Source organism: Phodopus roborovskii, unplaced genomic scaffold, assembly GCF_943737965.1.
Source record: "Phodopus roborovskii unplaced genomic scaffold, PHOROB, whole genome shotgun sequence".
Classification (NCBI taxonomy): Eukaryota; Metazoa; Chordata; class Mammalia; order Rodentia; family Cricetidae; genus Phodopus; species Phodopus roborovskii.
In genome coordinates, this window is record NW_026126460.1 from 7,418,558 (window position 1) to 7,432,027 (window position 13,470).

The 13,470-nt window shown below is 39.3% G+C and overlaps 1 protein-coding gene across 1 annotated transcript in view; it reads left to right on the forward strand.

The window, feature by feature from the left end:
* Fam117b (family with sequence similarity 117 member B) overlaps nucleotides 1-13,470 on the forward strand; it is a 74,187-nt gene that overhangs the window by 34,553 nt on the left and 26,164 nt on the right. The window contains exons 2-3 of the mRNA XM_051190288.1: nucleotides 2,047-2,198; nucleotides 10,469-10,561. Of these exons, the coding sequence (XP_051046245.1) occupies nucleotides 2,047-2,198; nucleotides 10,469-10,561 (245 nt within the window). The remainder of the gene's footprint in view (nucleotides 1-2,046; nucleotides 2,199-10,468; nucleotides 10,562-13,470) is intronic.

The following is a 13,470-nucleotide window of genomic DNA, read 5'->3' on the forward strand; positions in this document are numbered from 1 at the left end:
TGGTCAAGGGCATTTAGAAGATAAAAAGCAGCTGAGTTCTTGGGGCCAACAAGCATTAGGGGAAATTTAACATGAAGTAGAAGTTTGAAGCTGAATATTGGCGCATGCACACTGTGTTTTCAGGGTTGGTGCCAACAGTTAAACACTCCCCAGGCTGAATCCTATGTTGTCGTTGTTGTTTTTTCTTTATTCTTACTTCTCCTATTGTCATCTAATACTTTGGTTTGATTCTGTTTTTGATCTCAGAATTAGTGGTTACTGTGTGTTGTGTTACAGCAAATACCTTTTGCACATGCTTACTGCTCAGTTGGTTCTGGTGTTTCTTAGACTCTTCATTTAGTTTCCTTCTTTCTGTGTTATTTTCCTCAAAAAATAATTTTGCCAGGGATTGTCTTTGATTGTTAGTCATCTTTGTCTGATTATCAAGGTTTCATCCTCTGTGTTGCATATGTGTGAGGGAGTGTGTGCATGGGCGTGTATCATAGCAGATGTATGGAGGTTGGTGAACAACTTGAGGGAGTGAGTCAGTTTTCTGCTTTCAGCATGTGGGCCCTGGGAATTGAACGGTTGCCAGGTTTGGTGACAAATGCCTTACTTGCTGAGCCATCTTGTATCAAATTTAAATTGTTATCTTATTCTATGAAGTTATCTCTATCTTCAGCCTTTGCCCTCTGCTCTTGCAGACAGAACTAGTCATCATTTTCCTCTTGTGTGGCTTTAATGGTTTTCTGTTTGCTTTTGTTTGTTTTTTTGTTTTTAATCTGAAGGAGTATGTAGTTTCACCATGGTTTGTCTAGATCCTGCTTCAGTTTCATTCTGAATACCATACATATCTTTCATCAGTTCTGGAAAACAATCATTATCCTTTTGAATATTATCTTCTTGAATTTAACATTTTGTATACATTGCAATAAATATCTCAGTTTCCTGCTTCCGTTTAAGTCCCATTTGTATTTTTATTTCATGTTTGTGTTACCTTTTTAATTAATTTCTTTTACATCTCTCAGTTCCCTAATTCATTCTTTTAGCCCCTCCTCTTTTTTTGGTTTTTGGTATTTGTTTTCAGACAGGAGCTTTCTATGTAGCCTTTGCTGGCCTAGAACTTGTGTTGCAGACCTGTTTGACTTTAAACTCACAGAGATCCTCCTGCCTCAGCCTACCAGGTGCTGGGATTAAAAGACTTGTGCTATCATCCCTAGCCTACATCTTTTAAACTTTAATGTTTTATGTATCTGTTGAGTTGTCTTTTTACTTTTTTTTGGGGGGGGGGTGGTTCGAGATAGGGTTTCTCTGTAGCTTTGGAGCCTGTGTTGGAACTCACTTTGTAGACCAGTGTGACCTTGAACTCACAGAGATCTGCCTGCCTCTGCCTCCTGAGTGCTGGAATTAAAATCTTGTGCAGCCACCACCACCTGCTTTTACTTTTGTTTTTATTTATGTAGTTGAAGTCGGATCAACTATAGGGTCTCATGCGTATTAGCTATGTGCTTTATTTATTGCTGAGCTGTATGTCCAACCCTAGGAGTCCTTTTAAAATTATTTATTATTATGTATATGTATCATGACAGGATTGTATAGACAAACACATGTCCCAGAGTGTGTGCATGTGAAGATCCAAAGGCAACTTTGTGTAGTTGATTCTTCCCTTCCATCTTTTCCTGTGGTTTCTCAGGTCATCAGGCTTTATTGGCGAGGGTAGCTCTCTGCCCATACCTCTACAGTTGAGAACTTTTACACTGTGGTTTTTAAGAGTCTTTATTCACACTAGTCTTCTCAGAGTTAGAGTTCTACATAGGTAGTTGTTAAAGAGAAATGTTAGGCTGAAAGGTAAAGGTTATGAACTAACAGCATTTATTAACTGTGAGTTGTGTTTTTGTGGTACCTTTTGTTTCTGTGGTTATGTTTTGGGTTGAGCCTGGGTTTTGCACTTTAGCTCATTCCTGTTTGTTTGCTTTTACATATTTAAAGAACTTATATAAAGTGTAAAACTTAGTTTTTTCTTTTCCTCCTAAACTTTTTAAAAAAATACATTTGCTTTATACCTAGGTGACAAGACACGCCCACCTTCCTCAAGCCCCTCCAGCATTATCAGGCGCACTTCCTCCCTGGATACGCTTGCAGCTCCTTACCTTTCTGGGCACTGGCCCCGAGATAGTCGAGGTCAAGCCACGCCCTGCATGAGGGACAAAGCTACACAGGTAGGTTTTCCTTCCTTGTTCTACTCTGAAGCATTCAGTGCACATCAGAATCTCCTCAGAAGCATATCTGAAGTGCAGGTCACCTGGTCTAGTGTCCAGATTGTCTGCTGAGTTATGTTTCAACTTGGAATGTCCATTTTAAAAAGTTCTCAGAGGTAATTCATATACAGACAGATAATTGTGGTTGTACTTTTCCCCATTTTTAAATTAGAAGTTAGGTTAGAATTTCACAATATTTTTATATCTGGACTTTGGACTTAAATTTGTAATAGGAGTGCTCTGCAAAGAATTTAACATTTTTGTGTCAAAAATATCCATCATGTATTGGGAAACTATATTATATTGCTGATAATTCTTTTTTTAATTTAGTGTGGGTATCTGTTTATGCCATAGAGTACATATAGAAATGAGAGCACAGCTTTGTAGAGTTCATTCTCTCTTTCCACCTTAATATGACTCTGGGAATAAAATACAAGTTGTCAGCAGTGTGCCTTTATTAAGCTTGTTCACTGCCCCCATTATAAATATACATAAATGCAAACATCTCAAAATGGAAGGCTGAAAGTGAAGTTTCGTTCTTTTACGTTTATAAAACTGATTCATTAAAGGGATCTTAGAAAGTCACTCAAAATGATTTATAGTTAAAGAATTGAAGTCCAACTGGGCAGTGGTGGTGCATGCCTTTAATTCCAACACTTGGGAGGCAGAGACACTTGGATCTCTGAGTTCCAGACAGCGTGAGTTCCAGGACAGGCTCCAAAACTACAGAGAAACCTTGTCTCGATAAACCGAAAGAAAGAAAGAAAGAAAGAAAGAAAGAAAGAAAGAAAGAAAAGAAAAGAATTGAAGTCAATATTGTACAGGCATTTCATGATTGCATGCTAGTTAGAAGTTCTTTTTAAGGTATTACTTATCACATAATTAATTAAATCTCTGTATAATTCTGTATCCATTGTTTTTCATAATTACTAGATAGTGATTCCCGGTGAGGTGAAGATTTGTCTGCCTTACTGTTGCTGTTTTCTCAGGGTTACACCTGACATAGTAAGTGCCGACGGAGCTTTGCAAAGCAGTGCACCAGCAGCACAGTATTGCCTATTGTTAATGGAAAATGAAAGACTTTAAGCACTTAATATTGCTGGGAATCAGCCAATTGGTGTCTCCATTGTGGATTTCAAGCTTACACCATTAGTAGTTGCTAACAATGCATCCCAGAATTTTTGAAGAGAGTCATTTTTTTTTCAAAGGCAACCACACACAGTTTGGGATGTGGATTTCTAGGCTTCCAGGTATTCCTGCAGAGTTGTGTTTTCTGGTAGGATACTCTTGTAGCCAAGTCCTTCCATTAGGTCAAATGGTTGGGGTTTGGGGTTGGTTGCTCTGAGGCTTCTACTCCAGGGCCAACTAAAGGAAAGAAATGAAATGAGTCTTTTCCTCACAAAGCATTTTTGTTTTTGTTTTTGTTTTCCCCTGAAATAGTTAAAAGACTTCCATAGAACTCCTTATTTAAAATCTGTAACTGCTATACTTGGTACAAAGCAGTGAGGAAAATTAGTACAGTACAGTTTCCATTTGGCTTTTCTCCATAGTAACATGTCATTTGTGTGTGTGTTTGGGTTTGCTTAAACCTCTCTACTATCTCAGGGTCCATGGGCTAGGGTCTCCTGCAGTATTAGTAAGAGCATACTGTGCTATGAGCTTGCTCTATGGACATAGTTGAGAAAGCCTTTTCAGTAGTCACTGGGCCTTGGATTAACCTGTAAACCTCATATTCTCAGTGCCCATAAATTAGGAATATTAAGGGCACAAATAAGCAAGTATATAACTCTCAACACTGTCAGCTGTCAGTCTTGATTGTAAAATCTCTAAGAATAATACAGTGATAGTTGAATACCTTTTTTTTTTCTTTTCTTTTTTTTTTTTTTCTTTTAAACAGAGGTCCCTTTTGTTATAGAGGCCCTTTGGAAGGGAAACTAATAAAAATTTATTATCCCAGGTGGTGGTGGTGGTGGTGGTGGTGGTGCACACCTTTAATCCCAGCACTCAGGAGGCAGAGGCAGGCAGATCTCCTGAGTTTGAGGTCAGCCTGGTCTACAAAGTGAGTTCCAGGACAGCCAGGGATGTTTCATAGAGAATCCCTGTCTTGAAAAACACACACATATATATGTGTATATATATATTTCTTATTGGCATATATTTCAAGTTAACTATAAGTTAACTAGTAAAAATCTGTACTGCTCTAAAATTATGGGGCTAGAGAGATGGCTCAGCAGTTAAGGGTATTGACTGCTATTTCAGAGGACCCAGGTTTAATTCCCACCACCTACTTGGCAGCTCACAGCTGCCTGTAACTTCAATTCCAGTGAATCTGATTCTCTCACTGGAGCATGCAGGTCAAACACAGATGCACATAAAAATAAAAAAATTAAAATTATAATAAAAAGTTTTATTGTAATATTAAGTTTTAAAGGGGCATAGAGGACGCAGTAAAGAACCTTAATTCATATTCCACAGAACCTGCTGTGCACAGCTCAGTATTGTTTAGCAGCATGCATCTATAATCTCAGTGTAGATGGGGAGGCAGAGTCCTTAGAACCTGCTGACTATCCTGTGTGCCTGAATCAGTGAGCTCTGGCTTCAGTGAGATACCTGGTCTCAAGTGGAGTGGCAGTGGCAAGCAGCAGAATGGGCCCAAGGCGAATTACAGGACTAGGAGGAGGAGCTGCTGAAGGGGGAGCAGAAGGTGGCTGTACCAGCAGCACACTGTTTATGTGTCAGTTTGACACTCATTGTGTCAGGTCAACTGCACATTGACGCTCTCCAAGATCCACGTTGTCCACACATATGTCTCCTGTATTTTCCTTGTCATTAGCCAGACTCAGGAAACCTCAAGAAATTGTGCAAGGACAAGAAATACAAGCTCCTACACTTGTGACCCAAGAATATGAGAGCCATGCACCACCAGCTCACTGAACACAAAGAGAAGCTGACAGCCAAGAAGCAGCAGTTTAGGACATAGCTGAACATGCTTCCCAGTATAGTAGTCAAGTCCTGAGGTATCTGCAACAGTAAACACAAAGCTGGCACATGCACACATGTAAACACACATACAGCTCAAAAATTTTAAATTATATTTAACTGTATAATGTTATTTTTGACCATTTAACGATTTTGTTGGCAATTTTTTTTTTTTTGCATTAAAAAAACACTAATTAGAAACTACAGCCTATACAGTTATTCAGAGAAGCTTCATTCCATTGGCTAGGACAGAATAGACAGTTTTGAACATATGATGTCCGGCACTAGCCACTTCAGGAAGACTATCTTACTTAGAGTGTTTTGTGAGTCACAGCTGCAAGGTGATGTAAAAGGTTACTAACAATGTGCTGAAGTTGCAGGTTCAGGGATCAAAAAAGTTAAAAAGTACCTCACTGAAGTTGAGAGGATGCTAGAACATTGAAACAGACAGACCATGGCTCTTATAGACAAGTAATGTTGAAGCCATTGAGATACCTACATCCAAAAACTATGGAGACAGGTATGGGTATATTGTAGGAAGACAACTGTGGATAATAATCTATGAACCCAACCCTATCAACAGTTTCCTGTGGGTTCTCCTTTTTTTTTTTTTTTTTTTTTTTTTGGTCTCTTTGTTTGGTTTTATATTAATGGAAGCCATGTTCTATAGCATTCTTGCTTGAATTTCATCTAAGACATCTCCCAGAAAAGTGATATTGCCTCTGAGTTCATTCCCTTCACTATTCTAGAAGGTATGTGTTAGCATCTTCCTATCCACACATATCCCATGATCTCTAGCATTTGGAAAACTTGTTGAAAATGAATGTTCCCCTTATGTGTTATGTAAATCATTGTATCAAAATTATATTGTTCATGAGATCTGTAATTGCTGCAAGATCCATGATTGCATAGAGAGAAGTTCCTTTACTTATACCATAGTGCAGAGAGAAGAGGGGTCACCGGTCCCAGAGAGATCTACTTGTTTCCTTTTATTGTTTTCTGTAGAAGTCTTTTGTTTAATTCAGCAACTTTAAGAAATCTTGAATTTTTCCACAATGAAATGATTCTCCCGAATGTTCATCAGTATATTTCTAGATACTTGTAAATAGGAATGTACTCTTAAGTGCTCAAATCACAAATTTTTTGCCACAGTGAAAGTGCCTGCATGCCACTCAGTTCTAGTTGACAGAAGAATTCAGTTACCAGTTTTGTTCTATTTTTATCATTTGTTGCTTCTTTATTAACCTCTACATAACTTCAAAGAGATGCTGTAAAGAATGGTACTGATTTTTCTTCATAACCAGACAGAAACAGTTCATAGGAGACCAAACTGTATGCCCCAGTCTCCAAAACAAGTTATTCTTGATTTGTTTTGTTTTTCAAGACAGGGTTTCTTCTCTGTATGGCCTGGCTGTCCCGGAACTCTCTGTAGACAAGGCTGGCCTCAAAATGCTCTCATGCCTCTACCTCCCAAATGCTGGAACTAAGGTTGTGCACCACCATCTCCAGCTTAAAAATAAATTATTGTTTTTACTTGCTGTCCTAAACCTTCTTTTAGGTTTGCAATAAAATTTCCTATGATGATGGGTTGCAAATGTCCAACATGAATTTTTTGGCACCATTAGGTAAATTGAATTTAACCACAGTCTTCTGGGGAAGAACAGACAAAAGCTGACCTTTTACTCCATGTTCTGAGCTTTGTTCAATTACTTGGAGCAGCAGGTGCCTGTGTTAATAATTTCTGTTTATTTGAGGTTTAGGGTCCTAAGAGCAGCACTGCTTGCACTCAGCCAGTCTCTTGACTCATTGCTGTCTTCTGATAAATAATTCAAAGAAAACTGCAAATTTGCTACTACTTTGTTTTGAAACTGGAACTACAGATACTGATCAAGCATTTTCTGGTAGAAGAGCTAATACACAGGTGGTGATCGCCAGATGCTACACTCCTTGTTGGCCCAGCCTCCTCCTTACATGTCCTGCCTCCATGCTAGTTTAAAGCTTACAGATATCTATTTCTGGGCCAGCATGATGGCTCAGTGGGTAAAGATGCTTGCCAACAGAGCCTAATGGCTTGAATTCAATCCCTCAGACCCTCATGGTGGAAGGGGAGAACCAGCTCCTATAAGTTGTCTTCTGATGTCCACATAGCTCTGTGACACTGTTATACATACCCATACCTATTAACATACACTGTTAATAAATGACATATCAGTTTCTGTAATTCATCTCTTTTCAGAATAGAAATAAAATTCATAAGGGATAAATAACTTCTCTGAGGTGTCACATTTTATAACTGGTGTAGCATTTAGTCTTATTTTTTGATACCAACATGTATTCACTGAACCCTGTGAATTATGCTGCATAATTATCCTATTTTAATATTTAAAAAATTTAGTACTGAACACCATTAGCTTTGTTTTTGTTTAGTGTGGATACTTTATGCTCTGTGGTTTCATTTGTAGGTTGGTCTTTGTGATGGGTATTTTTGTTGTTTTGGGGGTTTTGTTTTTGAGACAAAGTCTTACTATGTATCCTTGGCTGGCCTACAACTCCCTATGTAGATCAGGCTGGCCTCAAGCTCAGAGAATGCCCCTTTTGGGTGCCACTATGCCTGGTGTTACAGGTGTTTTGGCAATTGACATAGAGCCTATAGTGGCATTTGGAGGTCCCAATGGGAAGTAGAATTTAGAGTGGCATGGTGGTCACTGTCTGAACTGAGTCTTGAGATTCAGTGTTTAGGATCCATTGTCAGAGTACAGTTCTCTTCAATGTAGGGAAGCCTGGCCTGGGCAGATGACTAGTTAGGATCACAATTTCTTGATTTTAGAAAAAACTTTCATTTTTATTTCCATCTAAAAGTAGACCATTTTATAGTTAGTAAGTAAGTAGTATGTTAAGAATACCCAAATTGCCAAACTGAACAGTAATTTTTGAAACACTATTGCTTTGAATAAATATATATGTATATAGGAAAAAGTTCAAGAGGTACAGAAAAGTACACTGCAGAGTCTTTTCCCAACAAGGGGCAAATAATAATCGGTTTCTTTTGGTACCATGAATATTCTTTAGAAACAAAATATAACAGAAAGCCATGTGATACTCCATCAAGGGATGGCTTCTAACTCCCTATGTGGCTAAAGATGACCTTGAACTTACTTATAATCTTCCCACCTTTACCTCCTGAGGTTTGAGTGAACCACCAGTCTGATTTATGCAGTGTTGAAAAGGCACAAACTCAGGGCCTTTGCATGCTAGGTAAGCACTCCACAAGTTGAGCCACACCCATCCCTGATCCTGCGTATATTCTTACAGAGATAGTTTATTTAACATGTATATTTTCGGTTAACAGTTCCAGGTGGTAGACGGTTTCCATACACACCATATTAAGTCTTGCATTTTTTTACTAAGTACATTTAAAGAGTGTTTATATATATCATATTCTCATGTTCATTTTTTTCAATAGTTGAATAGGATCCTGTTGAAAACGTGGAGCCAAGCCTAAATAAATATGGCATGTATTTTAGGGTTTTCATTACTGTGAAAAGACACCATGACCACAGCAACTCTCCCGCTTACAGTTTCAGAGGTTAAGTTCATTATCATCATTGTGGGGAGCATGGTGGCATGCAGACAGATGTGATGCTGAAGTAGCTGAGAGTCCTGCATCTTTCAGGCAACAGGAAGTCAACTGAGACACAGGCTTGTATGCTGAGGATAGGGAACTTAAAAAGCCTGCCCCCATAGGGATTCATTTCCTCCAACAAGGCCATACCCACTCCAACAAAGTTAAGCCTACCTACAGTGCCTCTTAATTTGGGGGCCATTTTCTTTCACACCATCAGTTTGTTTGTATCAGTCAGGTCTTTTACTCAAGAATGGTGCTAGAAGGAATTTTGTAAAGGCTTTGCTTTCTAAAGGTGTGTATTTGGGGGACAGGGAGATAAATAGCTCAGTGGGTAATGCGCTTGTTATGCAAATGTAAGGACCTGAATTTGAGCTCCAGAACCAAAGTAAAAAAAGTGGTAGTGGCCAGGTAGTGGTGGCTCATGCCTAAGTCCCAGCACTGGGGTGTCCGAGGCAGGCAGATCTGTGAGTTTGAGGCCAGTCTGGTCTACAGAGTGAATTTCAGGACAGCTAGGACTACACAGAGAAACTCTGCCTTGAATAACTGGAGAGGAAAAAAAAAAAAAAAAAAAAAGAAAAAAAAAAAAAAAAAGCTGGTAGTGGTGGCACATGCTTGTAATCTGGTGCTGAGGGTGCTGGATTTGCTGGCTAGCCAGCATTGCCTGTTTGGTGAGTCTCAAGGCAATAATAAAGTATCTCAAAAAATAAGATGAAATGCTCCTGAGCAATTTTTAGTTGAAGCTGTCCTCTGGCTTCCACACATGTCCCCCCTTCCACATGAACATATAGGTGCATACACATGCACAGAGATGAACACTTTATATATCTGCAAGGTAAGTTACCAGAAGAGGAGTTGAATTGTCAAGCAGTATGTGACTTATAACTGACACCAGCTGCCAAAGTCTCAAAAGACTGTCCTAATTTATACCTTCACCAACAATTGTAGGAATGTTTATGTTATCAAATTTTTCCCAGTCATAGGTCAGTTTAAGCTTGATTTCTCATATTATTCATGAGGTTGAGCATATTTTCTTTTCTTTTTTTGGGGGGGGGGAGGGGAGAGTTTGAGACAGTATTTCTTTGGTACTTGCTTGGTAGACCAGGCTGGCCTAGAACTCACAGAGATTCGCCTGCCTCTGCCTCCAGAGTGCTGGGATTAAAGGCATATACTACCACACCCAGCCTAAGAACACAGGAATATTAACTACTGTTACTGTGCCTTTATATTTATACTCTGCTCTATACTTTTAGATTTGTAAAGGCCGACCTTATTAGTATTGGAAACGAAAGAGGTTAAAGTATTTATTATAATTAACTAGTGCAAAGAGGCTTTTGGGTAGTTTGTGAAATTTAAAATGTGCTGGAGACATGGCTTGGTGCTTAAGAGTACTGTTCTTGTACCCACATGGTAACTCAAAATTATCCATAAGCACACACAAGGTGCATGCATATATATACATGCAGGCAAGACACTTACACAAGTAAAATAATAAAATCTTCAAAAATTAAAATATGTTGTAATAATACTTATAATTTTGATGTAGCATACAATATTTAATAGAAAAAAAATCTGATGCAACATTGTTAAATACTTTTTCTTAAAATAACTTTTTTTCCCTCTACAATAGACCGAGAGTGCATGGGCTGAAGAATATGCCGAAAAGAAGAAAGGGTCTCATAAGCGCTCAGCATCCTGGGGCAGCACAGAACAGCTTAAAGAGGTCAGCAAAATGTTCCATAGAAGCAGAAATATGCCTTTTCCAATTGGCTAGTTGCTTAAAGTTGTGGACTGCAAAGATTTGTCATTTTCCTAGTACAGGGAAGGGGTGTGCGGGTGTGTATGTGCACGTGCACGCATGCTTATGTAGAGGGTTTGCCTGCAGAAGGTGTGTGTGTGTGCACGCGTGCGCATACTAATGTAGAGGGTTTGTATGCCTGTGCATGAACATATGGAGACCAGAGGTCCATGTCAGTTTTTGGCTACTTTTCACTCTGCAGTTTTGAGATAAGGTCTCTGACTGAGCCGCTCATTGTTGTAGTTGTTTGTACTGATTGGCCAGTGAGCCCATCTTTCTTACACCTCCTGTTAATCCCATAGGAAGAGAGTAAAGACCGGTACCCGAAGTCTTTGGTCAAATTAAACAAACTTTATTTTCTGTGTCAGACAGGGCTATCTCCCCAAAACAGGGTTTGAAAATAGAGCATTGAACATAGGAAAAAGTGGGGCTTATATAGCCCCTTAAAACTGCAAGGCCTAGGGGGTTTTCAAGGGTTGGGAGTTCCAGAGGAATTTCGAAATTATTTGGCAGCACATATTTTATCAGAGTATATAAAGGTGTGAATATAGGATGGGGAGCACTTTGAGTTTTGCAGCAAACAGAAATATACTTGTTCTGACCTTATAACAAAATGGCTTCCAGTTTTAGGTTGGAGTCAGGCTAATCCTTCATTCCCCCCCTAGTCTTATGTATCTCTTTCAAATCTTGATAGGGAATGGTCATTTATATCTGCTGTATGAGCTGATAATGGCAGCAGAGGGCAAGTATTGGAGCATTTTCTATTTGGTGAGAGACAAAATTTGCATTGTGACTAGCTTTTCTCTATGTCTGATTGGTTAGCATAGAAAATACAAATTTTTCTTAAAAGCCACCTCTTTGTTTTATATAGACCATGTTGAGTGCCTATCACATTGTAGAACTATTTTAGCTAATGATCTACCTGTTGATAGATCTTGGTCTGTTTGGTTTCAACAGGTACCTTTCTGATAATGAAGAAGCCAGGTATGCCAATAGGCATTCTATATATAGCCATTTTGTCCCCTTTGTTAGGGAGTTTCCTTTGGATTGAACATCCCAGCCTTTGTTGAGGACAAGGGATATATATTCTCTTCTTCAACTGCTTCCTGCTGAAATGAGGATGTCATTATCAGGCCCAGGGAGACTGGAGTATTAATCAAAGGTCGGGAAAGGGTTCGGGCAATGAGGTATTCATCAGAGGGATCTGGTTTGTTGACCCAGCACAAAAGATGGGGAGCAGTCATGTTGGTATGTTGGTTGGATTGGTCCACATCATTTTTCAGCCGGTCTAGGGCTTTCTGTTTGTTTGTTTATTTATTTATTTTTTATTATTCTTTTCTTTCTCTGTATTGTTTTGGAACCTGTTCTGGGACTAGCTCTGTAGACTAGGCTAACCTGGAACTCACAGAGATGCCTCTACCTCTGCCTCTGCCTCTGCCTCCTGAGTGCTGGAATTAGGCTTTCTGGTTTTGTGAACTACTTGGGGCTGCTGTGGAGCAGTTTGTAGTACACAGCTGATGCCTGGATGTCTACCAGCCATGTGGAACCCCACCAAGACAGATACAGACTAGGGACAGATGTTAAAGTTAAAGAACTTAGGGAAACTTTTATATTTGGAGCTTCCAGACCCATAGTCCTGGTGGTTGAGGGAGGGAAGGAGTCCCAAGACCATGGGAGAGAGAGGGATTCTACCCTAAGGAGCAGACAGGTGAGGAAACTGTTGATTGACAAGTTTACTTATGATACATTAGTATTAATATTGTTTGTAGTCTGTACTGAAATCCTCATTGTAGAAAAAGCAGCTAACAGGTGCCTATAAAACAACTGGAGTAAATTCCAAGACAGCCAAAGCTCATAGAGAAACCCTGTCTCCATAAAAACAAACAGAAAATTGTAGTGACTTACTGGCTACCTGGATGATTACCCCAGTAGGTCCCAAGAGTAGTATTGTTGGGGAAGAAGTCAGTTTTTGACTGACACACAGGACAGATAACATAGGCCTTAAGGCTGCCAGACTTGAAGGTCAAGAGATTTTCCTGTGGAGAAGGAACTTTGGCCAATTGATTCCACTTTTACTAGACATTGTAGGGCAGTCAGTGCAACAGTAATCATAGTTTGTGCAGTGCCTTGGCTGCAGGTGAGGCACAGGGCAATTTTTCCCAGTGGTAAGTGTCACCACAATCCAGGTCTGTACCCATTGTCTTCTTTGGAGACCTTATTGCAGTTAGCAGCTAGCAGCTGGCATCTCTTGTTTATCATAGGAAGGTTTTTTTTTTTTTTTTTTTTTTAATTAAACATTTAAAATGCCATATTAAGCAGATCTCTGAAAACTTTTGAGGGACATTTGATTTAGGTAAACTTTGTTTTTAGTTATTTACTTTCGGCCTAACCCTAAAAAAAACATACATAGGAGGCTAAACAAAGCTTATTTCTGTAAATAAATTCCATTTGTACCCAGCATGACTATAAGCATGTTCCGAACATATTAATTTGGTCATTTATAAAGTGACTATTAATCCACATTTTAATTACTTTTTAGAAGTCTATATATAAGTTAGTAACTTTTATAAGATTGGGATCCAAGCTCCCTCCCTCCTTACCCCTTGTTTTGTTTTATGAGACAGGGTTTCTCTGTGGCTTTGGAGCCTGTCGTGGAACTCTGTAGACCAGGCTGGCCTGGAACTCACAGAGATCCGCCTGCCTGTGCCTCTGCCTCTGCCTCTGCCTCCTAAGTGCTGGGAATAAGGTATATGCCACCACTGCCCAGCTCTGCCTCCTAAGTGCTGGGAATAAGGTGTATGCCACCACTGCCCAGCTTCAACATAAACAACTTG